General features: G+C 36.5%; 1 protein-coding gene across 8 annotated transcripts in view; it reads left to right on the plus strand.

The window, feature by feature from the left end:
* The window catches only part of ATP13A3 (ATPase 13A3), a 93970-nt gene that overhangs the window by 45393 nt on the left and 23521 nt on the right, over positions 1-25056 (plus strand). For all 8 annotated transcript variants that reach the window (XR_007723272.1, XM_050779093.1, XM_050779088.1 and 5 more), the window contains 19 exons: positions 883-1014; positions 2469-2648; positions 3107-3264; positions 3984-4172; positions 6642-6703; positions 9981-10131; positions 12570-12686; positions 13949-13966; positions 14058-14211; positions 14307-14427; positions 17563-17687; positions 19248-19423; positions 19906-20028; positions 20112-20191; positions 20825-20867; positions 20959-21068; positions 21365-21461; positions 22221-22293; positions 23864-24041. Coding sequence is in view for 7 of the 8 variants with exons in the window: in XM_050779093.1 (XP_050635050.1) it covers positions 883-1014; positions 2469-2648; positions 3107-3264; positions 3984-4172; positions 6642-6703; positions 9981-10131; positions 12570-12686; positions 13949-13966; positions 14058-14211; positions 14307-14427; positions 17563-17687; positions 19248-19423; positions 19906-20028; positions 20112-20191; positions 20825-20867; positions 20959-21068; positions 21365-21461; positions 22221-22293; positions 23864-24041 (2287 nt within the window). In the remaining variant the exon portion in view is untranslated. The remainder of the gene's footprint in view (positions 1-882; positions 1015-2468; positions 2649-3106; positions 3265-3983; positions 4173-6641; positions 6704-9980; positions 10132-12569; positions 12687-13948; positions 13967-14057; positions 14212-14306; positions 14428-17562; positions 17688-19247; positions 19424-19905; positions 20029-20111; positions 20192-20824; positions 20868-20958; positions 21069-21364; positions 21462-22220; positions 22294-23863; positions 24042-25056) is intronic.

Here is a 25056-nt window from a genome sequence, read left to right on the forward strand (position 1 = left end):
TGTCTTCCAGGCTAACATCACAAACAATAGATTTCTTCTCATCCATCTCCATTTATAAACTAGTGTGACTGTCTTCTGAGCACAGTATTAAACTTGGGCAGGGAGAGGGAGGGTGTTAGAGAATGAGAGGAAAAGAGAGAGAATACCTACCTACATATAAGGTGACTCTAAAGAAAACCTTTTTACCCTTTGGAAGATCTTTTCATTTTCATTTTTCTTTTTTTCAAACACCAACTCAACCAGAGGGAAGATCTTTTAAAAAAGTGTTTCACTAACTTAAATTTGTAAGGAAATAATGAACTAGATAAAATATACAGTGTTTAATTTATTTAATGAATTTACTCATATTTAAAATAATATCTAAAAAAAGTAATTTAGGAATATTGAGGAGGCAGTGAGACTTGAAGGTTATAAATAGTAGCAATGAGAAAAGGAATATAGATACGCTGTTGAAAAGAAAATATGCCAAGTTTTCTAGTGCTTCCTTCTGTTTTCAGGGGATTATAGAAATCTGAGTTAGTGTGACCTGTTTCACAGGAATCTCCTTTGTGTACTCACTGTGTCTCTTCCTTAGGCTAATAGGCAACATTTATCATGGACAGTTATCATGAATGTTGAAACACACTTACTCGCTTCGTCAGAGGGTACTTGGCATCACCTGTGCACAGTTGGTATCCTAGCAGGAGACTAGCTGACACACCATGCTTTTGTTAGCCTAATAATCTTATTTGTTAAAACTTGCCATTTATTGGATTTCTCTATTTTGCCCCGTTACATTATTAACTTCTTATTGAGATCAGATGACTTCTGAATAGTATTTGCTGTATTTTTCCAAAGTAAAGAATATCTTTTTCAGATTTTTCTTTCTTTCTTTAAATTCAGAAATAGAAGAAATCTTTTCTACTGACCTTGTGCCAGGAGATGTCATGGTCATTCCATTAAATGGGACAATAATGCCTTGCGATGCTGTACTTATTAATGGTACCTGCATTGTAAATGAAAGCATGTTAACAGGTAAACTAAATGAGTAAATATCAACGTGAGTTGTTTATGATATATCATGACTAAGTAGTTACTGATTAAGCCTTTTCAAAATTAGCTATGTCATTTGTGTCTTTACTCATGAGTATATTGGATATTAGAGATTTAAAATTCTGAGTAGACCAAATTCTGCATTATACTCAGCTGCAATACTAGATACTGTGCTATAGTGTTGGTCACATCTCTTGGCCTGACTCTGGCTACTCTTTGGACCCTAGGAAATGGTTTATGATTAGGGAAGTGGAAAGAAGGCCTCTTCCCACAGAGAATGTGGCATACAGTATTTGGTTCCCCATTTGAAATGTAAAAAGTGGGAATAAAGAAAGATTTTTATATTTTTCTTGAACTGGGGAGATACAGACTTTAAAATGACTTCCCTTTGGAAATTCACGGTCTTGAGATAGAGCTTGATTTTTTTTTTTTTTTTTTTTGAGACAGAGCCTTTTTCTGTCACCCAGGATGGAGAGCAGTGGTGCGATCTTGGCTCACTGCAGCCTTTGCTACCAGGTTCAAGCAAATCTTATGCCTCAGCCTCCCAGGTAGCTGGGACTAACAGGTGTTTGCCACCATGCGTGGCTAATTTTTGCATTTTTAGTAGAGACAGGGCTTTACCATGTTGGCCAGACTGGTTGCAAACTCCTGGCCTCAAGTGATCCATCCACCTTGGCCTCCCAAAGTGTTGGGATTACAGGCATGAGCCACTGTGCCTGTCCAATATCTTATTTTAATCGTGTGAGTTTTTTTTTTTTAATTGTCATAGTCTGGTTAGAAAATGATTTATCTGTAATACATTTTGAGACTGTTAAGTCATGTCTTAAAACACACAAACACATACATATCTCACACACAAACTTTTACATATCTGACACACATACCTTCTTGGAAGCAAGAAATGTGAATGCTACAGAGAATTAATTTTAAAAAAATTTGACTGTTTGTGGTTGTTTGAGAGAACCACCATGTTACTCATTTTCACATCTCGTTTTTGCCTGTCTTTTCTGTTCTGTGTGTGTGTGTGTGTGTGGGGGTGGGTCAGGGGTAGGCCCTCACATCTCTTTTGTACAGTGCTCTCCACTGTTACCATTAGTTCTTAGAGATAAGAAAACAGGTGCATGGACTGTAGCAACTACTTAATCTTTTTTGAAATTATTTGAAACTGAACGACACAACTGTTTCTAAATATAAACAAATACTACCTTTGAGCCACAAATCACTTTCTGGAATTATTGTGGAAGATAATATTTGATATTTCTCTGTGAGGAAATTGGTAGACAAAAAATTAAGTCATGTTATCCACATATACAACTCTTAGTGATTGTTATAAACAGTATAGTAGCATTTGAAATATTTAACAATATTTTTTGGTGTTTGATACTGATTCCTGTGCTTTCGTTTAATAATCTGTAAACTGTTTTTTTTTTTTAAAGGAGAAAGTGTTCCAGTGACAAAGACTAACTTGCCAAATCCTTCGGTGGATGTGAAAGGAATAGGAGATGAATTATATAATCCAGAAACACATAAACGACATACTTTGTTTTGTGGGACAACTGTTATTCAGACTCGTTTCTACACCGGAGAACTCGTCAAAGCCATAGTTGTTAGAACAGGTAGGAAACCTCTTAATTAATCTCTTTTTGCATGTTTCAGCATATTTGATACCTACTGAATGTTTAAAAAGAGATTCTGGGCCAGGCGCGGTGGCTTACACCTGTAATCCCAGCACTTTGGGAGGCCGAGATGGGCGGATCATGAGGTCAGGAGATTGAGACCATCCTGGCTAACCTGATGAAACCCCGTCTCTACTAAAAAATACAAAAAACTAGCCGGGCGAGGTGGCGGGCGCCTGTAGTCCCAGCTACTCGGGAGGCTGAGGCAGGAGAATGGCGTGAACCCGGGAGGCGGAGCTTGCAGTGAGTCGAGATTGCCGAGATTGCATCACTGCCTGGGCGACAGAGCGAGACTCCGTCTCAAAAAAAAAATAAATAAATAAATAAAAGAGATTCTGTTATGGGAGAATTCTCATTTTCTTATAAAAATATAAATAATTATCTTCTTTTCTTGATAGGATTTAGTACTTCCAAAGGACAGCTTGTTCGTTCCATATTGTATCCCAAACCAACTGATTTTAAACTCTACAGAGATGCCTACTTGTTTCTACTATGTCTTGTGGCAGTTGCTGGCATTGGATTTATCTATACTATTATTAATAGCATTTTAAATGAGGTAGGTATGTGGGACTCTTAATAGGGTTTGAACCTCAATTATTTATCACATGTGGCTATTGAGGATTTGAAATGTGGCTAGTGAGAATGAGGAACTGAAATTTTAAACTAATTTAATTTTAATTAATTTAATGCTAACACAGTCGTGAGACTAGTAGCTATGATATTAGAAAGTCCAGCTATAGAACATTTCCATTATAAAGGACACTTCTTTTGGATGGCTCTGGTTTAGATGGTCTTTTACTTGGTCTTGTGACTTTAAAAAAAAACCCCACATACTCACCAAAAGCTTTATTTTCTCTTTTTTACCTCTGAGATGTAATATACAGTGTTAAAATGATTTTTGATTATTTAATTGAAGGTGCCGCTTGTCAGAAGCGGAGACTGGCACAGTAAGGTGTGTGCATGCTGAGTCAATATCTGATAAAGCTTGTTGACCGGCTTTGAAGTATGTCATATGTGAAGTATGTAGCGCTATGAAAATGAGATAAGTTTCTTTTGAAAGTAGTTGTCATTCTATAATTCATTGAGCTTTTTTATTTTACAGAAATATCTGAAGAAAAAATTATAAATGGTTAATAGATATGTATATATACACACACATACATAAAATTGAAATTCACAATTGAAAATGACTTACAGATTTTCACTAAAGAAATACCCATATTAAATCAGCAAATAATATTGGGGGTTTGACATTTATTTTTGTGTTAATTGTAGGTACAAGTTGGGGTCATAATTATCGAGTCTCTTGATATTATCACAATCACTGTGCCCCCCGCACTTCCCGCTGCAATGACTGCTGGTATTGTGTATGCTCAGAGAAGACTGAAAAAAATCGGTATTTTCTGTATCAGTCCCCAAAGAATAAATATTTGTGGACAGCTGAATCTTGTTTGCTTTGACAAGGTTGGTTCAGTTTAATAGTTACTTTCAAAGGTTACTTTATAGCATTTAAATATTTAGATCAATGTTTTTTTATTTTCTTTGTCAACAAGTTTGCACACATTCTGTCATGTTCCTCTAATTTTCCTTTTCCTCAACTTACTTGGTATATGCATCGTATTTCTATACCATAAGTTGTCACTTAACATTACTGATAGGTTCTTGGAAACTGCAACTTTCAATGAAATGAAACCAGTTTTACCATAGGCTACTTGATACAAATGAGATTTCAGTTCATATGCCATATTTTGGTAACAGAAAATCACCAAACTTCTAAATAAGGATCTAAAACACTTGTGATACTAATCATTGAAATAAATATGAGCTATACATTTATTTAAGAAAGAAATAAAAATAGGTAAGGTAATTATTTACCCAGTTGTTTTATTTTAGGCTCATGGGTAGTGGGAGCCTATTTCAGCAACTGGTGGAACAAGGCAGGAATCAGCCCTAGACAGGATGCCATCGTATCGCAGAGTGTACTCCCACTCGCTCAGACTGGGACCATTCAAATATGCTGGTTCACTTAACTTGCATGGCTTTGAATGTGGGAGGAAACCGAAGTACCTGGAGTGAAACCCATGTAAACAGGGAGAGAACATGCAAACTCCATGTAGATAGTGGTCGCGGCTGGGCCTCAGCTCTCCCCACCACTGGCCCCCATCGTGTTATAAAAAACGAACAAAAAGTAGTATTTGAGGACATGCTGTATTTCTTATTTTCTCAATTTTTAATACTTTGGATATTGCTTATTTGCTCAGAGCTGCAGTTAACTTGATTATATCCAGAATTAGGCCCAGTAGTATTAGTAGTAGTAGTAGTAAAGATTATGTGATCTTTAATTTTTTGGATAGTAATTCTTATTTAACACAATAGGCTCCATACACATATATTTATTATGATTTTATTGGCTTGTAAGTGTGTATGTTTAGTGTTTGCTGTACGATTTTATTGAATATGTTTCAGAATTATGAAGGTCACTGATTTTATGTGAAAATGACAAATTATGTGCCTGTGTGAAGTATATCTTGCCTCTTAGAAAGGTTTCTCCTTTGGGCCGGGCGCGGTGGCTCAAGCCTGTAATCCCAGCACTTTGAGAGGCCGAGACGGGCGGATCACGAGGTCAGGAGATTGAGACCATCCTGGCTAACACGGTGAAACCCCATCTCTACTAAAAAATACAAAAAACTAGCCGGGCGAGGTGGCAGGCGCCTGTAGTCCCAGCTACTTGGGAGGCTGAGGCAGGAGAATGGCGTGAACCCGGGAGGCAGAGCTTGCAGTGAGCTGAGATCGCGCCACTGCACTCCAGCCTGGGCGACAGAGCGAGACTCCGTCTCAAAAAAAAAAAAAAAGAAAAGAAAGATTTCTCCTTTCCTGACCTGGAATTTTCTTTAAAGTTTTCTGAGAATTAAACTTTGACCAAAAAAATCTTCTATCAAACTTTCTGGGTAACTGATGTGATACGAGTTTGATTTTTGTGCATTTCATTATTACAGAAAAAATGGGAAACATGCTCTGTTAGAAAAAAATATGTCACATACTGCCATGATTATTTCATATTTATCTGTTCAAAAAATTTCACTTGTGCTTGTCTTTTTTGGAAACTTCACTAAAATTTTTAAACAGACAAAAGTGGAGAAAAGATGCATGTATAATAAACCCTCATTTACTCATTACCCAGCTTTATCAGTTATCAACACATTGTCCATCTTATTTTATCTATCTGCTCATTTTGAAGGGGACAACATCAGACAAATTATTTCAACCATAACTCCCTCAATATGTGTCTAGAGGATAAGATATTTAAAATACCACTATCACGTTGAACAGAATTAGCAGTTCTTTAGTTTTTCTAATATCCAGTTGAGATTTCCTCAAATCTCAAATTTTTACTAATTGATTTTTCAGTCAGAATCCAAATAGGGATTGCATTGCTTACAATTAACATGTAACATTTGCCTTTACTTGCCCCTTATCTCCAATTATTTTGTTGAAGAAACCAGGTCATTTACCTTGTGGATTTGGCCAATTGCTTCCTCCTGATAGACTTTAACCTGTTCCTCTTGGCTCTCCCTGTACAGTAATCCTTCCTTCCTTTATGGGCATCCTTTATTGATTGATAAGATAGGTTAATTGATGCATCCTTCCATTGATTTTTGTTGATAGTACAAGCGCATAAATATGTACCCCTCTCTCCCCTTACGTAGAAGACTTGTGAGCATTGTTTGCACCCCCTTTCCCACTTTAGCCATATGTCCTGGAAGCCATTCTCTATCAGGGATCTCACCTGTTTCTTTTTTTAACTCTGTAGAACTCCATCATGTTATGTGTAGCATAGTTTCTAATGCTGTGTGGTGGTTTTTTATTTTTCTGTTTTGGGTTTTTTTGAGGCATCATCCATACTGTGTGCATGTGTACTTTTTTGTTTTTTAGACTGGAACTCTAACTGAAGATGGTTTAGATCTTTGGGGCATTCAACGAGTGGAAAATGCACGGTAAATATTAGTTAGACTTGATAGTTTATTAGTTTATTTTTAATATTGTATCATATGCAACATTCAAACATAAAGGAAGTAATGTAACAGACAACTGTGTACCCACACTAGGATTAAACTGTGGACATGTTGCCATATTTGCTTCAGATCTCTTCCTTTAAAAGATTAAAATATTGTAGAAATTGCCAAAGTCCCACTCTATCCCTTCCCCAATTCTTACTGCAATTCTGAAATTATTTTTGCGTATTTTATATTTTTTCTAAGTATAAATCTATAAATAAGTATCCATGAATGATATACTGTACATATGTTTTGCTGCTTTTTTCCCCTCTCTAAACGTTGTTTTCAGGATTTATCCACGTTGATATGTGCAGATCTAGTTTATCAATTTTAACTGCTCTGTCTTATTCCATTGTATGATTAAACCTTGTCTGACCTTCTACTAAGGGACAATTCTGTTTTTTCTTCTTTTTTGTCTGCACTGTTACAAATGGTGCTGCAATTAAAGTTCTTAAACATACAACTGGAAGGCATGTGGCTGAGTTTCAGTATGCTGGATCCCTGTCAATGGAAATGCTGGGCCGTAGCATGGGCACAGCTTCCGCTTACTTCTGCTTTCTCTTTCAGTGGATAAAGATCTTTTTGCTCCACATTCTTGCCAAACTTGATATTGTCAGACTTGTAATTTTTGCCAGATGGATGGATATGAGTATTACATTGTGGTTTTACTTACATTCTTCTCGTTTCTTATAAAATTGAGCATCTTTTCACATTTTTGGAGGGAGGGTCACTTAGCATTCTTCTGTGTATTGTGTGTTTATATCCTCATGTGAAGTCTATCTTATTCATTTGTTAGCGGTCTTTTTTATTTTCTGGAGAGTAATCTTTTTCAATACTGTGTATTGAAAATTATCCCACTAGTCTCTGGCTCATCTCTTTACTTTTGTTTCTGTTGCTTTTTGAAGCTCAAAAGTTTTACTCCGGTAGTTTTGTTGATGTCTTCCCTCCGCCCCAAAAGTCTGCTAAATTTTGGTTTATATAGCTTGAGAGACAGTATTGTTTGGCTAATGTAATTTCAAGAGTTGTTATGTCTTGGAAAATAGTATGTCACATTGCGACCTTTCTTATCCCTAGTAGTGCATGTTGCCTTCAATTCTCTTTTGTCTTATAATTATGTAGCTCTATACCAGCTTTCTTTTGCCTGATGTTTGCCTAGTATGTGTTTTGTCACCTGTTTACTTTTCAGTCTTTCTGTGCCATGATGTGCACATTTATTCAGATATATTTGAAATTATTTCTACCATTGCTCCCCCAATTTACATACACATTTTCATATTCTCATTTTTTCTCTCCTTTTCTCAGTTTATGCATCTTAATCTTACACTGCTTGTTCTTACATTATCAATATTTATACTTAAAGTTCATGGGTGTCAATACTGCCTTTTAAACAACCCCCTGTCCCCCAAAACAAACCTATGGACTGTAAAATACTTTTGGTTATTCTCCTTCCTTCCTATATGTATTTGTTGCATAATATTTTCTGATTATGATTTTGGTCTTACACATTCTGCATGCTTAGATTTACCTAGGTATACAAATATCTTAACCATTGCATCTTGTATAAATTGCCATCTTCTGTAACTACATTCATTTGCTTTGTTTCACTGTCACTTTTTTTTTCTTTTTTTCTTTTTTTAGTGAAAGCGAGTTTATTAAGAAAGTGAAGGAATAAAGAATGGCTCCTCCATAGGCAGAGCAGCCCACTGTCACTCTTGGGTGATCGTGTAACTGTACAGATTTCTATGTTTGACACTTGTGTTCTCTCAGTACTTTGAACGTGTGATTTCATTTCTCTTAATACCTTTTGTTAATTGGTACTGATAAATCTTAGTCTCTTTAGTAATCTTTTTTCTCTCTGGTTGCTTGAAGAATATTTCTTCACACTTAATTTCTGCAGATTCACCATGATCTTTTAATTTGTGTGTACAGGATTCATGAAGCTTCTTGATTTCACACATTCATGTTTTTCATAAATTCTGGAAAATTTTCAGGCCTTTTTTACTGGCATTATGACCTTTTCCTTGTGTTTTGTTTTCTCTCCTTCTGGGAATCCTAACCATGTGTTGGACGAGACAGTTTACTTGGTTCTTTCCAAGTCTGCTCCCACCCCCACTCTCGCATTTACAGTATCTTATTCTTTTTCTAAGTCTAATTTTAAAATGCCCTTTTTGCATTCTTTCAGATTTGCCATTCTGTTATCTTAAACTTATAGGATTCTTTATTTTTTTTATTTTAAAAATAGGGATGGGTGTCTCGATACATTTCCCAGACTGGTTTTGAACTACTGGCCTCAAATGATCCTCCTGCCTCAGCCTCCCAAAACGCTGGGATGGCAGGCATCAGCCACTGCGCCTGGCCAAATTTATTAGGATTCTAATTCTGTCTTTGTTATGTCTGTTGACGCTCTTGGTGAATTGCTTGCTAGCACATCTTTAAATTATGGACTCATTCTTAACAGAATTTTTCTTTGAGCTCCCCTCTGGAGAAGTTCTGACTTTGCTTGGCTAAGAGCCCCAGTGGTAATCAACGGTGTCATACAGGCTTTAACTGACCTCCTGTGTTTCAATCCTTGCTGTGCTACTTATGGGCTGTGTAACCTGGGACAAGTCACTTAAACACCCTGCTTCAGTTTTCTCATCTATAATGGGGGTAATAAAACACCTTTGTATAGTGTGAGGATAATGGGTCAATAAATTTAAAGTTCTTAGAATAATGCCTGGTTCATAGTAAATATTATGCAGATACTAGCTATTTTCTTGGACTTTGGGTGAGGAAATAGACAAGCTTATTCATAATTAATGCCTTTAGGTCTGTGGGTGAATTTTTTCTCGTCAGCCCTTTTCCCAAGAGTATGTAGCTCTTCAAGAGTACTGACTTTCCTGAGTCGGAGGGATCCTTTCAGTACCAGCTTCCCACTTTGCATGGGGCCAAACTTGGTTTCCTGTCCTTTTGTGGGTATTAAATCCCAAGTTCTTAGTTTACTGAGATGGCCTCCTGCCTTCATCCCCTCAGCAGCCATAGCATCAGCTCAAGTTCGTTACCCCTCTGGTTTTCTTTTCCCTCTATATCTGGCACTTGGCAGTTTCTCTTTCTTAGAAGCTCAGTTTGGGATTTAAAATATATATATTTTTTAAATTACAAAAGCAGAAAAGCCCTATTAGAATATTATCTTGAATCTTAGGATTTATGGAACTAATTCAGTGTATCTTCTGCTTAGATTTCTTTCACCAGAAGAAAATGTGTGCAATGAGATGTTGGTAAAATCCCAGTTTGTTGCTTGTTTGGCTACTTGTCATTCACTTACAAAAATTGAAGGAGTGCTTTCTGGTGATCCACTTGATTTGAAAATGTTTGAGGCCATTGGATGGGTAAGTCAAATATTTTAAAATACAAATAACTTTAGGAAAATAATAATTAAAAATTAAATTACCTCATGGAAGGATTATTTCTGCTTTTTGTTTTAATGACAGTCTATCTTGTACCCTAAAAGGAACTATGTAATTTCTAAAGCTATATCACTAGAGAAATATTTTTAAAATCGTGCAAAAGTAACTTTTCGTTAACCCATTTAGTACTCCTTTAATAGAGGTTGACCAGCTGAGGCCCCTGCTTTGTGTTTGAGATAAACCAGGGGCCAGCATCTTGGGGCGGTGGAGCAGAGCCAGTAAGATGATCTTAACTGACACAATTTCTTGGCCACAGGCGAAGGAGTATAAAGTCCTGTCTTCATTGTTCTTTTTTACCTGTCTTTTGTTTACTGTGTCCACACACATGCACATGTGTGTGTTTGTTTATAACTTCCTTCTATTTTTGCCATTGGTGCTTTTAATTTCTGAGTGCCTGCTTATGTTCTCTGGTTGTTACCATTTTACAGCATTCAGTTCTTCTTTTATAAATACAAAGACAACTTTCATTTTTAGAGTTCCGTTCTGGCTTCTTAATTATTTATTTATTTTCTCTGGGGTTACGGTCTCCTCTGGCCCCCACCCCAGGCTTGGTGTCTCTCCTTCATGCTTTTGGTTTTTGTTGTACATCTGGATGGCACTTTTTTACTATAAAAAGGAAGATCTGACTTGGTAATTCTGCATAGCTGCAGTGAGCTACTTATACTTTTACCCTTGCCCATATGTATGTTAGTGTTTCTGAGAAGTGTCTCTCTGATCGGGAAGGCTTGTTGGGGGGTGGGGGATGGTGCTTGCTGTGTGTCTAGTGGGGTCTTATCGACAGGGGTTCTTAAAGTTTCAAAGGATTAGTTTCAGAGTTAGCCTTTCCGACGCTTTCCTCACCCATTCTCACCACGCTGGCACATGTGGGGCTTTCCTCACCCATTCTCACCACGCTGGCACATGTGGGGCTTTCCTCACCCATTCTCACCACGCTGGCACATGTGGGGCTTTCCTCACCCATTCTCACCACGCTGGCACATGTGGAGCTTTGTCCTCTGGAATCCTCACCCTCATGTGAGAAGCCTTTGCTCCTGTCAGACATTCAGTTTATGTCTCTGGAGGAGGACTCCCTAGTTTTTTGTTTGGCTTTCTTTAGCTCAGCTATTCTGGCTGATAAATGTTCCTGCCTCACCTGGTATCTTGTGTTTTTTCTGGTCTACTGTTTCGTTCCCCTTTGTATCCATCCATAGGTTTCAGTTTGCCCTTTGTTTCCATATTTGAAATCCCTTCCTGCAGGTTTGTTTTCTGTTTACATTGACCGGATCCTGCCTCCCTCTTCCCTGCCTCCTCACGCCCCTCCCTCCCTCCCCACATTTTGAAAGGGAGGGAGGGAGAGGGTGACTGGATAAGTGCTCCATCTGCCAACTACTGAAAGTCCACGGTAAACACTCTTGACATTTAATTCCAAAAAGGAGGCCTCACTTCATTTGTAGAGAGAGTAACAAAAATGGGCTGATTTATCTTTCTTCTCTAAACTTTTCTCCAACTGAATAGATTTTCAGTAGATTTAGTGTTCAGTATTGGTGGATCTTCAAAGAAATTGATTGAGAAGATTTGTATAATGGCATATTTCATTGGCCTTGAGTTGCTTTGATGCTTGATCCTACCAGAGCTTACTTCTCAATGAAATGGTTTCACATAGCTAGTCACAACTGTGACTTGATGTGATTGATGTCATATGATACAAGATGCATCCCAATTTTAGAGATGTTAAGAGACAAAAAAAGTGCCTTAGAATTGTCCAAAATTGACTAATTTTTCACAGTTCCCTATCATTTTTTCATTTATTGATCCCACTAGTTATAGTGTGTGTTTAATATAGGTTTTTCTTTGAACGTTTTTCACCAAAAAAAGGTTCTTCAAAGTAGTAGCTTAACTAGAAGTATTCAAGCTGAAAAACTCTAAACTCATATCTTTGTACTTTAGCCCGTTTTTGACCCAGCGGTTCTGCTAACCATATCTGAGCTCTATGTACTTTTGAATCCTTTCTTGGTAGCAGAAAGGAATCACTGGATGAGACTGAAAATTCTGGGGACTGCAAGACCTTTTGTCTTTTGCAGAGCTAGTCTCTAAACCCAACAAGTTGTAAGAGTGAAGCGAGATAAGTTTCTGTTTCTTTATTCTGCTTCTAACCCTGAATGAAGCAACCCTTCTCCCATGGGTTGCTAGCTATCTAACTCAACATCTTTGTTCACATTTTCTTTTACTTATGTTAGTGATCCAGTAGTGCTCATTTGTTCCTTGGACATAGATTTTTTTTTAATTATTGAAAATGGCCATAATGTTCCCTTTAAAAATGGAACCATGAATTCAATTTTATGAAGCAGTGCTTGAATGGTTGGGTTTTTTTTTTTTTTCAGATTCTGGAAGAAGCAACTGAAGAAGAAACAGCACTTCATAATCGAATTATGCCCACAGTGGTTCGTCCTCCCAAACAACTGCTTCCTGAATCTACCCCTGCAGGAAACCAAGAAATGGTGAGAAATCACTTAAAGCTCAATAAAACTGTTGGTGGTTACTTATATTTATTTTTAAATTTTTAAATTTTTATTTTTTATAGAGACAAGGTCTTGCTATGTTGCCCAAGCTGGTCTCAAACTCCTGGGCTCAAATGATCCCCCCACCTTGACCTCCCCAGGTGCTGGGATTACAGGTGTGAGCCACCGCCCCCAGCCTGCTTACTTACATTTAATTCTCATTTTAAAATGTTGCTAGAAGAGGAAGTCACAAGTCCTTTATTTAACTCTTATGCAGAGATAGGAATATTTTAACTGCGTTTCTCAGAAACTACACCTCTATGTTGAGATTTAATTTGCAGTCCTATCACTTTTCCTTCCTATTTACTGAGCAGCTTAGTGCCTTGTGATTTATACAGCTGGTGGTTAATCCTCTTAAATTGCATCTGTATTCCTAGAATTTAATAAAAAGTATGTATGAAAGGCTTTACTTTCAGTGAATTTTCAAATATATTCCCCTTAGTTTATTATTGTTTTTTAAGTTACCTGAAAATTTTTTTACGTGTATAACTATTACATATCCAAGAAATTTACCAAGATTCTAATAAACACCACTTTATCTTATTTGTTTAACTGGTTGGCAGGATTCTGGGTAATTCATTTTCCTTCCTGTTTATATTTGTTCTTTCCAGAGTTTATTAGTATTTTTTGAGACAGAGTCTCGCTCTATCACCCCGGCTGGAGTACAGTGGTGAGATCTCAGCTCACTGCAACCTCCACCTCCTGGGTTCAAGCGATTCTCCCACCTCAGCCTCCTGAGTAGCTGGGATTACAGGCACCCGCCACCGCACCCAGCTAATTTTTTGTTTTTTTAGTAAAGACAGGATTTAATCATGTTGATAAGTCTCGTCTCAAACTCCTGCCCTCAAATGATCCACCCACCTTGGCCTCCCGAGGTGCTGGGATTACAGGCATGAGCCACTGTGCCTGGCCAGTTTATTATTTTTTTAATTTTTATTTTTTGTTTTTTGGTATGTACACTTGTTTATTTTAGTACTCGAATGTTAATATTTTCAGGATAGCAGAACATTTGAAAATATTTAAGAACATACTTTTTAAAAATGGGAAGTAGTATAGAAGGAATCTTGAATCCTGACTTTGAAAAACAGTTGCTTGTTTCTTTTCCAAATAATGTTTTGTGGATGCTTAGTAAATTTTTTCTAACTTCAGTATGTTAATAGAGTTAATCTGTACTATTTCTTCTTGTTTTGTTTCGTTTTTAGGAGCTGTTTGAACTTCCAGTAAGTGAAGAATGTTTACTTGTTACCTAAGTATATTTGTTTTGATTTTTTAAGAATAATAAGTGCTTGTGCATCTTTTGAAATTATATAGGCTATTTATGAGATAGGAATTGTTCGCCAGTTTCCATTTTCTTCTGCTTTGCAACGTATGAGTGTGGTTGCAAGGGTGCTAGGGGATAAGAAAATGGATGCCTATATGAAAGGAGCACCCGAGGTCATTGCCAGTCTTTGTAAACCTGAAACAGGTAAGGAAATATCTATGCTCTGGCTAAAATTCTGGTATTTGTGTAAACTTGTATTAGCAACTCTAACAATGACATTTACTCTTTCTTTTAAAAAGTTCCTGTAGATTTTCAAAACGTTTTGGAAGACTTCACTAAACAGGGCTTCCGTGTGATTGCTCTTGCACACAGAAAATTAGAGTCAAAACTGACATGGCATAAAGTACAGAATATTAGCAGGTGAGGTTGAATGACTTTCCTAGTTTCCCAGTCATCATCATTTATGTTTATATCATTCATGCACAGTAATTTGCATGTAATTGAGTATTTGTTGAATGTATGAAAAGATATCTAATACAATATTGTTTTAGGTGAGTGAAGTAAAAGTACATTTTCCCCACTGCCTGATTTCCTTTCATTCTGGTTTTTTTTTTTTTTTTTTTTTTTTGAGAGACAGTCTCACCCTGTACCCAGGCTACAGTGTAGTGGCGCAGTCTCAGGTCACTACAACCTCTGCCTCCCAGGTTCAAGCAATTCTTGTGCCTCATCCTCCCAAGTAGCTGGGATTATAGGCATGTGCCACCACACCTGACTAATTTTTTTATTTTTAATAGAGACGGGGTTTTTACCATGTTGGCCAGGCTGGCCTCGAACTCCTGGCCTTAAATGATCATTCAGTATTGACTGTTGACCTATGTTTCCTTATGTTATTGTAACATCATATGTTTTTTTCTTAAAGCTCTTTGAAACTTTTCAATTTGTTAATTTTTGTGTACCCACTGTGTGTCAGGCACATTCCAAGAACAGTAAATGTAATTTTATAGAAGTTTATTTTCTCCAATTGATCTTCTCACTTTTGCCCAGGGGTTAGATCTAACTACTAATTCAGTCAGAATATAATGAGTCATAGTGACCAAGCTCCTTCTACTCTACTTCTTTCCTAATCCCCAGTGCTCTCCATTCCCCCCATCAAATGACAGTGTCATATTCAAGTATTGTCACTTTGACTGTAACTGATACAGACCTACCTTTGAGGATAACATTTTTGTTTAGGAATACTTCATGATGTACCTAGTTTTTTGTAAGCAGAAAGGACTGTCACTTGGCTGTCCTGCTAAGTTGCCTATTTGGGGGAGATGGTCTAAGCATGAGTTTAAAAAAAAAAAGAAACACCTCTACCCAAATTATGTGATACATATGCATGTCGGGAACCACAAATGTATACAATATTATATCCTAATTCCTACTAAGGACACGTTAGTCTCTTCTTAGTTTATAGCTTCACACTAGCAAGGGTGCTAGGGGATAAGAAAATGGATGCCTTTGCCATTTTCCCCCATAAACACTAATTATTGAATTGCTTACAGTTTTTTTTTTTTTCTTTTGAGATGAAATCTCGCTCTGTTACCCAGGCTGGAGTGTAGTGGCATGATGTCAGTTCACCACAACCTCCGCCTCCTGGGTTCAAGTGATTCTCCTTCCTGAGCCTCCTGAGTAGCTGGAACTACAGGTGCACACCACCATGCCTGGCTAATTTTTGTATTTTAGGTGGAGACGGGGTTTCACTATGTTGGCCAGGCTGGTCTTGAACTCCTGACCTCGTGATCTGCCCGCCTTGGCCTCCCAAAGTGCTGGGATTACAGGTGTGAGCCACTGCGTCCAGCCGCCTATAGTTCTTGAGCATGTCATCTTGAGACATCCTTCCATGCCATCGGATAGACTGTTTCTTGTGCTGAGGATACTCTGTCCCTCCTTGTTAACTTTCCTCTCTTTCTCTACTCCCTTTCTTCTTTACCCTTCCACTGAGACCTCTGTGTTTCCATTTTACCTTGTAGGAATGGGTTTTAGCATTTCCCTTATAGCTTAAGCCTTTATATCTTGAATATTGGACTGTTCACTAACTAGAGGGTCAGATTTCCATGACCTGTATCATTCATACGATATGAGAGAGTTGGAAGACGAGCTGAAGCCAGAAACTAGTGCCTGAAGGAAAACGGCTTAGTGCTTTTGACACAGTGTCTTCACATTGATACAGCTTTGCATTTTGAAATACAGTTTCAGGTTTCAAGGCTTTTTCCTGCTGTTACCACTAGCAGTTTCATTTATATTAATTTTCTCAACTATTCTCTAATGTCTTTACCACCCATTGTTAGAAATTAGGTGACTCAAAGATTTTAGATTTCATAGATACATACTTCAAACAACTTTTACTGGAATTTTGTTAGAAAAATCGTTTGGTTATTCCAAGTCTGAAATTCTAGTCTTTGACCTCAGACCCTCCTCTTTCCCCATTGAGAAAAAAATTTCTATGATATAATTTAGGTCAGTTGAGGTGTTTTTTGTTTGTTTTCCTTTTTTGTTTGTTTCTTTTGAGATAGGCTCTCTCTCTGTTGCTCAGGCTAGAGTGCAGTGGAACAAACCCATCTCACTGCAGACTTGACCACCTGGGCCTTAAATGACCCTCGCTCCTCAAGCCCTTCCTCGTAGTGGGACTGCAGGCACAGGCCACCATGCCCAGCTAATTGTTTTTTCATTTTTTGTAGAGATGGGGTCTCACTATGCTGCCCAGGCTGTCCTCAAACTCCTGGGTTCAAGCAGTCCTCCTATTTCAGCCTCCCAAAGTACTGGGATTACAGGCATGGGCTACCATGCCTGACCTGAGATTTCTTAAGAACGTCACTATTATTTATAGTGCTAAAGCACATACTATTTTTGTGTGCATCTCTTTGGTTGCATTTCTGTTTCCCCACCCAAGTTTCTTGTGAGTAGAGATCATCCCTTTTTGTCTTTAACCTCCCAGTGACTAGCATAGTGCCCGGTGCATTCTTGATACTCAGTTATTTAAAGAATAACATCTTGATAACTATATTAGTAATATTTTCAAAGACCTATCTCTGAGTCCCAAGTAGATCTCATTGTTGGATTGCTAATGGTTCTTGTGTCACATTTTCAGGATCAGTAATTGTTTTATAGAATTGATCTCAGACTTGATAATGAATCCACAAAAACTATTGAATGTGCTTGTGGCACAGTTTTTTCTTTTTCACTGAACATTTAAATTAGGATATGTTGTAGAGGGCAGTAAAGAATATATTTATGCTTATACATTTTTGGATAATATACAAGATGAGTATTCCTTAGTACTAGAATTGTTTAGTGTACAGTGACGTACATTTCCAAATGATTATTATATTGAGATATTGAACTCCTGAACACGTGGTTTATTCAGCATATAAAATGTTTTAATTTATAGATATTTTAAACTGTGTTATAACTTACAGACATTTTTAATTGCTTAGATATTTTAAGTTTGTGTACATAAGTTGCTTACTCATTTGACTAAACCATTATGTGTTAAAACTTCTTTTTCTGCAGAGATGCAATTGAGAACAACATGGATTTTATGGGATTAATTATAATGCAGAACAAATTAAAGCAAGAAACCCCTGCAGTACTTGAAGATTTGCATAAAGCCAACATTCGCACCGTCATGGTCACAGGTTAGACTTTATCAAAGAACACAGAACAAAATGGAGTGTGACAGAGTTGAAGTTATATAATATTGAGGGATAATCAGTTATAAAATAATATTATATATTCTTTAGTGGTTTCAACCTAAGTTCTCTTTTAGCTCTGAATATTTTCCCAAGTGTGAGATAACTTCGTCGTATTCTTTTTGAGGTCTACCAAATCCTATTTATAGAAAATATAGTAGAATAGTAAAAGTACATTGTAAAAATTTAAACTTGACTCCTTTTTGTTTTCTCTGTTTATTCATGTATTTCTTATAGCACTTATTATACCTTGTGTTATTTGTAGATTTGTTTTCTCTACTAGAATATAAGATTCTTGAGGGTTAGGATTATGTTTTACTCATGTTGGGGTCCTTTGCAATTTTTAGAACTGTCAAGTACATAGAAAATGATTAATAGATATTTGATAGCATGAAATTTTTATATGTGAGATATTGTTTATTACCCTAGTTTGAACTCTAGTGAAGTAGCCTGCTTTTTGTTTTTTGTTTTTTTTCTAGTACATCTAAGGGATTCTCCTGATGTTACTCTACTGTTAATAATATTAGATAACTGTTACTCCTTAGCTGTGTAAAATTGTGGTAGCTGGTTTTTGTTTTTTTCCTTAGCAGATAATCAGATTTAAGATACTTAATGGCACTTACGTGTTAAGACTAGTAAGACTAGTATGGAGAAAGTCTGTATACATTTTTGTGTTTTAGACTCTTGAGATCTATCTAATAACATAATTTTACCATATAACTCAAGATAACTAAGTCTGTTAACATCCCAGCAATTCTTAGTTCTTGTGTCTTCTCTGTCAAGGCACTTTTCACCCATTCCTCGTCCTCCTCTTTTATTTATTTGTTTTAAAAATTTTTTTCCCTTGCCAGAATATGGCTTTGTATACCAAAAGTCATAGGAAAATATTCTTGGAAATAATGTGTGGAAATTGAGGAAAGAAATATCTTGCTCTTGGTAGCAGTGGGATCCACAAACCTTTGCCTGCTTCTCCTTTAAGATCCTGTCCTTGCTGCTCTTCTGTTCTTATGACTGAGAAGTTGTCTCTCTTGTTTCTCATTTACATCTGTTCTTATTACCTTTGTTAACTTTTTGTTTTGTATAATCTTGCTTTTGTAATTCATCCTTTCCTATGGCATAGTGCTGGTGTTCTTGCACAGACCACTAGTCACTACAAAGTTATTTCGGTAAATACTTATTGAGCCACCTGCTCTGTGTGTAGCACTGTGCCAGGTATTGTGTAGATACAAATAGTGCATGACTGGAAAAGACTGAGAATTGTATTTGGCTTTAAAAATTGTGGATGAGATGTTGTCTTTAGCATATACATGCTTGCATTATTTGAGGCTTCTTTTGATAAGTACGCTCCAATTTTGTGATTTTTAAACTCTAAGGGGAAGAACCATACATTATCGTTATTCCGCCAGCCCAGTCGTGGAGACTGTAGTAGATTCTCAGCAAGTACTTGTTTGATACGTTCACGTTTCCATTTTTATTTTAATGCATTTAAAATACTTTGAAAATTAGGTGACAATATGTTGACTGCTGTCTCTGTGGCCAGAGACTGTGGAATGATTCTACCTCAGGATAAAGTGATTATTGCAGAAGCATTACCTCCAAAGGATGGGAAAGTTGCCAAAATAAATTGGCATTATGCAGACTCCCTCACACAGTGCAGTCATCCATCAGCAATTGCCTCAGAGGTAAGGTCAAACTTGATTGTCCCTTTTAAAGTTGGTTGGTTTAAATTTAGTCTGGGGAAAAAAAAAAGTGGTGCGTTAAAACACAGTAAAGCAAAAACTAAATGAAAACAGAAGTCTGGGCTATTTTTTCAGAGATTATATTTCATTAGGACTGGGGCAGACCCAGGAATCTCAATGTTCAAATTTTGATATTTAGCTGAGATGAGAAGCATAGTAGTGTAAGAATTCCAGATGTTTATCATATTCTTCAGATAACTAGTGGTAAATGATGCAGGTGGTCCATCATACTCAGTTCATGCATCGTTTCAAATTGAAACTGATATTTAATTGAGTTTCTTTTTACTTTGAATAAATGTCAGGCTTTCAGTGTGTTGTGGAACATATCAAATGAAAGAATTCAGTTTTAGAACAAATATGTTTAAAATAGAATTGTTTTACTTGGTTTGGCTGCCTAAATATTGTTCCCAATGTCTCATACGCAGGCTACTCCAGTTAAATTGGTCCATGATAGCTTAGAGGATCTTCAAATGACTCGTTATCATTTTGCAATGAATGGAAAATCATTTTCAGTGATACTGGAGCATTTTCAAGACCTTGTTCCTAAGGTAAGTAATTTGGGTGTATGTATGTGTTCACATGACTACATCGTGAACAATATTTTTAAGAAATTTATTTGATTTTTTTCCAGTTGATGTTGCATGGCACCGTGTTTGCTCGTATGGCACCTGATCAGAAGACACAGTTGATAGAAGCATTGCAAAATGTTGAGTAAGTATTGGTGTCTTTTTTGTTTTTGGTTTTTTATGAATTATGGTTTCATTTCAGCATCAGAAAAATAATTTTTATATATGTTTCTTATACTAATATTTCATATTTATATAATTGTGATCTGTAAGGTAGACGAGAACTTTAAGTGCCTCTTTAAAAAGTCTCATATGCTTTTTATTTAGCTAAAGTACAATATCCACAGTTTTTTCTCCAGGTGCTACCTATGACTTCATTCTTTCGGGTGTTCTCTCTTGATAGAAGTGGCTAATCATTTTAGTAAACAGTTACGTTTCAGGTTATTAAGGGATAAATTTTTACTGATAACTTTAAAAGTAGCCATACTAAAGACTGTAGGCACAAGCACTTTGCTCTAAAGATGAGGAAATTGAGACACCAAAATGATTTGCCAATAATGTGACAGAAATAGGACAATAACCCAGCTCATTTCACTTGCGTTCTGGTGCTGTTTGCAAAGCAGCACACCTGTGTCCATTATAGTAAAAAGATTCAGTAGTTCCACTGGGGGAATCCTGGTGTGTTAGCTCTTTATAATACTGTAATAAAAAAATCTTAATAAGGTAAATGTTTTGTAGTTTAAGAAATTAATTAAAATCTTATTGTTTTGTTTCTTAGTTATTTTGTTGGGATGTGTGGTGATGGCGCAAATGATTGTGGCGTAAGTATAGTTTTTGTGATTTACTTTTGTAGTTCTTACTGTAGCCTAAATCATATTCACAAAACTTAACCAGTTGTCTTAAAATTATTAGGCTTTGAAGAGGGCACACGGAGGCATTTCCTTATCAGAGCTCGAAGCTTCAGTGGCATCTCCCTTTACCTCTAAAACTCCTAGTATTTCCTGTGTGCCAAACCTTATCAGGTAGTACAAATTAAAATTTTTCTCATCCCTTTTTCTCTTGCTCTAATAATACAGAAGAGAAAATTACAAAAAGTAATGTGAATTTGTTTAATATTAGCAGATTAGCACATTTGAGCTATAACTTATTAGTAACAGATTGATTTCTACTCCTCATTTAGTTTAGTTCTTTTGGTGGATATAAGCACTTTGTTGTAGCCATTGAATGTTGATGTTCATGTGTCAAGATAAAGTTGTGGTTTGGAAAAGGAGTTTAAAATGCTTTTATTCATATGCCAGTGTTTGATTTCTTTTCACAGGGAAGGCCGTGCTGCTTTAATAACTTCCTTCTGTGTGTTTAAATTTATGGCATTGTACAGCATTATCCAGTACTTCAGTGTGACTCTCCTGTATTCTGTGAGTATTAACCTTGTGTGCAGAGGTAACACTTGATGTGCACAGTAAATTAAGATGTTGAGTATATATGTTTGATTTTGAGTGCATCCATTAGTAATTGTTTATGTGGAGTAGTACCTATAAATTTACCTTCAATTTACTGTAGTTTGAGTAGCAGATTGAAAAAGTTAAAATGAGAAAAGATGTTTCAACAGTGGTTTGTTGAATTTGGGGAATGGTTTGCATTTGGAGAAAAAGTATAAACAGCAGTGGCCACAGGTACCGTGTCAGATTTTATAATCAAAGTGTTCTGACATCCTAAAGACTCATGGTGACACTATCCCATTTTACCATTTGTAGAAAATATCAGAAGGGATGGTATTAGATGAGGATACTAATTTACAACGTTGAATATTTTGAGTAAATGTTAGTGTTTTCTTTTCGCCAAAAAACCATGTTGGCCAGGATGATCTCGTCTCTTGACCTCGTGATGTGCCGGCCTTGGCCTCCCAAAGTGCTGTTATTACAGGTGTGAGTCACGGTGCCCGGCCTATTGAACGAATTTTAAGGAGATGCCTTTTATACTAATATACTAAATCAAATATTTGTAAATGTATATTATAGTTAATTTCAGAGACACCTATATTTCAATTTTTAAGCAGGTCCAAGTGTCATTTTTAAGTTGTCATTATTGGGAAAATCCAAACTATTAATAAAACCTGGGGACACTATAAAAATAATTCCAAAAACCTAATAATGTTTTTAAAATTACTTCTATAGATCTTAAGTAACCTAGGAGACTTCCAGTTTCTCTTCATTGATCTGGCAATCATTTTGGTAGTGGTATTTACAAGTGAGTATTTTGCTTTGCTATTAATTTTTAAAGTGTATGAAATTCTGATGTGACTTATTAAATTTTTGTAAATTTACATCAACAATTGTAACATAGCTCACACCTCTCCAGATTCCTTGTAAATATATTATTTTATTACCAGTTGTTTATATCTTGCCCCATTTTTTATTGTTCTGTCTCTATTGTTTTTTTTCCCTGAAATATTTGAAAATAAGTTTTGAGTCAGTATGCTCTTTTGCCTCTGACAATTTTAGTGTATATTTTCTAAAAGCAAAACCATTATTTTATATAACTAAATACAGTTGTGAAGATCCGGAAATTTAACATTGATATAATATTGTCTGGTCCAAAACCCATATTCAGGTTTTGTCATTTGTCTCAACAATGTCCTTTATGCCTATTTTCCCGTAGTCTCCTAGATTAGAACAAAATATATCTTCAGACATTGCCAGATATTCCCTTGGGGTGCAAAATCCTCTGGTTGAGAACCACTTATCTTTAGTAGGTGATAAAACTAGTGAAAGTTTGATAGGGAGCAGGATTTTCACAGTCTCAGCGTATCTTTTCACAAGGTGCTAGTTACAAAGGGAAAAATAGAAATTTCTTTTTTTTTTTTTTTTGAGACAGAGTCTGGCTCTGTCACCCAGGCTGGAGTGCAGTGGCACGATCTCGGCTCACTGCAACCTCCGCCTCCCGAGTCCCAGCAATTCTCCTGCCTCAGCCTCCTGAGTAGCTGGGATTACAGGTGCACACCACCATGCCCGGCTAATTTTTATATTTTTAGTAGAATCGGGGTTTCACCATGTTGGCCAGACCAGTCTCTAACTCCTGACCTCAAGTGATCCGCCCACCTCGGCCTACCAAATGGCTGGGATTACAGGCGTGAGCCACTGTGCCCAGCTGAAAAATAGAAACTTTATAGTGGAAAACTTGTGTTGTATACCACCTGAATAAGCAATGAAAGCCTTGTTAAAAACTGTTTCTCCTATGTTTATATTGCTTCAAACATTGTTAATATCATAAGAGGAAGAAGTATGTATTATTTTAACTAGTTTTGCAATTAAAGATTCAGAAAATAATGATCTCTTAAATATATGAGATGATCAACTTTGTAGTTATTGTGTTTATATTTAGTTTTACTATTTTTTTAATTTAAAATTATTTATTTATTTATTTATTTTGTAGAAATGGGGTTTCACTATGTTGCCCATGCTAGTCTCAAACTCCTGGGCTCAAGTGATCCTCCCACTATGACCTCCCAAATTGCTGGGATTACAAGCATGAGCCACCATGCCTGGCCTAGTTTTACTTTTATTTGTTAATATTACTGTTGAATTTCAATAGAAATGTAAAAATTATTCCTGAGGCATTTTTCAAAAAGCCTACACTGTTTACTTTTACAGATTATCTAAATGTGTACGATATGTGACTTGGTTTTTGGAGATTTTTTATATTAAAGAATTGCTAGGCAAAAACAAATTTTTAAAGTTCCTAAATGAATCTAGTTATGCCTTATGTAGTGACAGATGAATGTAGATACAAACCTTTCCTCTTTTTCTTTTCAATATAGTGAGTTTAAATCCTGCCTGGAAGGAACTTGTGGCACAAAGACCACCTTCGGGTCTTATATCTGGGGCCCTTCTCTTCTCCGTTTTGTCTCAGATTATCATCTGCATTGGATTTCAATCTTTGGGGTTTTTTTGGGTCAAGCAGCAACCTTGGTATGAAGTGTGGCATCCAAAATCAGAGTAAGTTGGTCAATCTGTGTAAAAATCTATATAAAATATGTGCAACATGTGTGGTATAAAAATGAGTTTAGAAGTTTATATAAAAGTTTGTGCCAGGTGCGGTGGCTCACACCTGTAGTCCCAGTACTTTGGGGAGGCCAAGGCAGGTAGATCACTTGAGACCAGGAGTTCGATCAGTTGAGACCAGGAGTTCGAGACCAGCCTGGTTAACATGACAAAACCCCATCTCTACTAAAAATACAAAAATTAGCCGGGCATGGTGGTGCCTGTCTGTAATCCCAGCAACTTGGGAGACTTGAAGCAGGAGAATCACTTGAACCTGGGAGGCAGAGGTTGCAGTGAGCCAAGAGATGGTTTTTTGAGACAAAGTTTGCATGCCGACTGCTTTAAACACTTGCATAATTTGGCCTGTATTTGCCTGTATATCACGGTCACTCCTGTCTTTGGGAAGATGTTCAGGCAAAAACCTAATAATCACTACCAAGATGGGGATCTTAGATCAGTTTCTTAATTTGCTATTGAGCCTTACTTATCTGTAAAATAAGAAAGTTGGAATTAATCTCTGGGGCCTCTTCTAAACCCAGAGTGTTTTGTACTTCTAATCTCTCTTCCCCCAGTTTAGGAAATGGCATTTTGAAACTTATGGGGAAAAATAAATTAGGTGCATTTGCTATTTGTAGAGTGTAGAGTGCTCTGTAGATCACAAATTATAATATCATTTTAATTAAATGTGTTAATTTTGTAGAATTAAATTTTCAGGTGTAAACATTTATTTCTAGTTTGCTTGATTGAAGGGTATTATCTTTAAACATTTTAGAAGATTTTAAGAGATTTAACGTTACATTTTTTATGTGTGCATAAAAACACTGCACATGAAAAAAAGAAAAGAGGTGGAATTTTCTTGAGAATCTTTCCGTAGTTCACTTGCAGCATCATCTGTTAATGTTAATCACATTTTGTGAGCACTTACTTGCGTTTATAGTTAATGCTTCAGTAATGATCGTTGGGGACTTCT

The sequence above is a fragment of the Macaca thibetana genome, chromosome 2 (assembly GCF_024542745.1).
Source record: "Macaca thibetana thibetana isolate TM-01 chromosome 2, ASM2454274v1, whole genome shotgun sequence".
Classification (NCBI taxonomy): Eukaryota; Metazoa; Chordata; class Mammalia; order Primates; family Cercopithecidae; genus Macaca; species Macaca thibetana.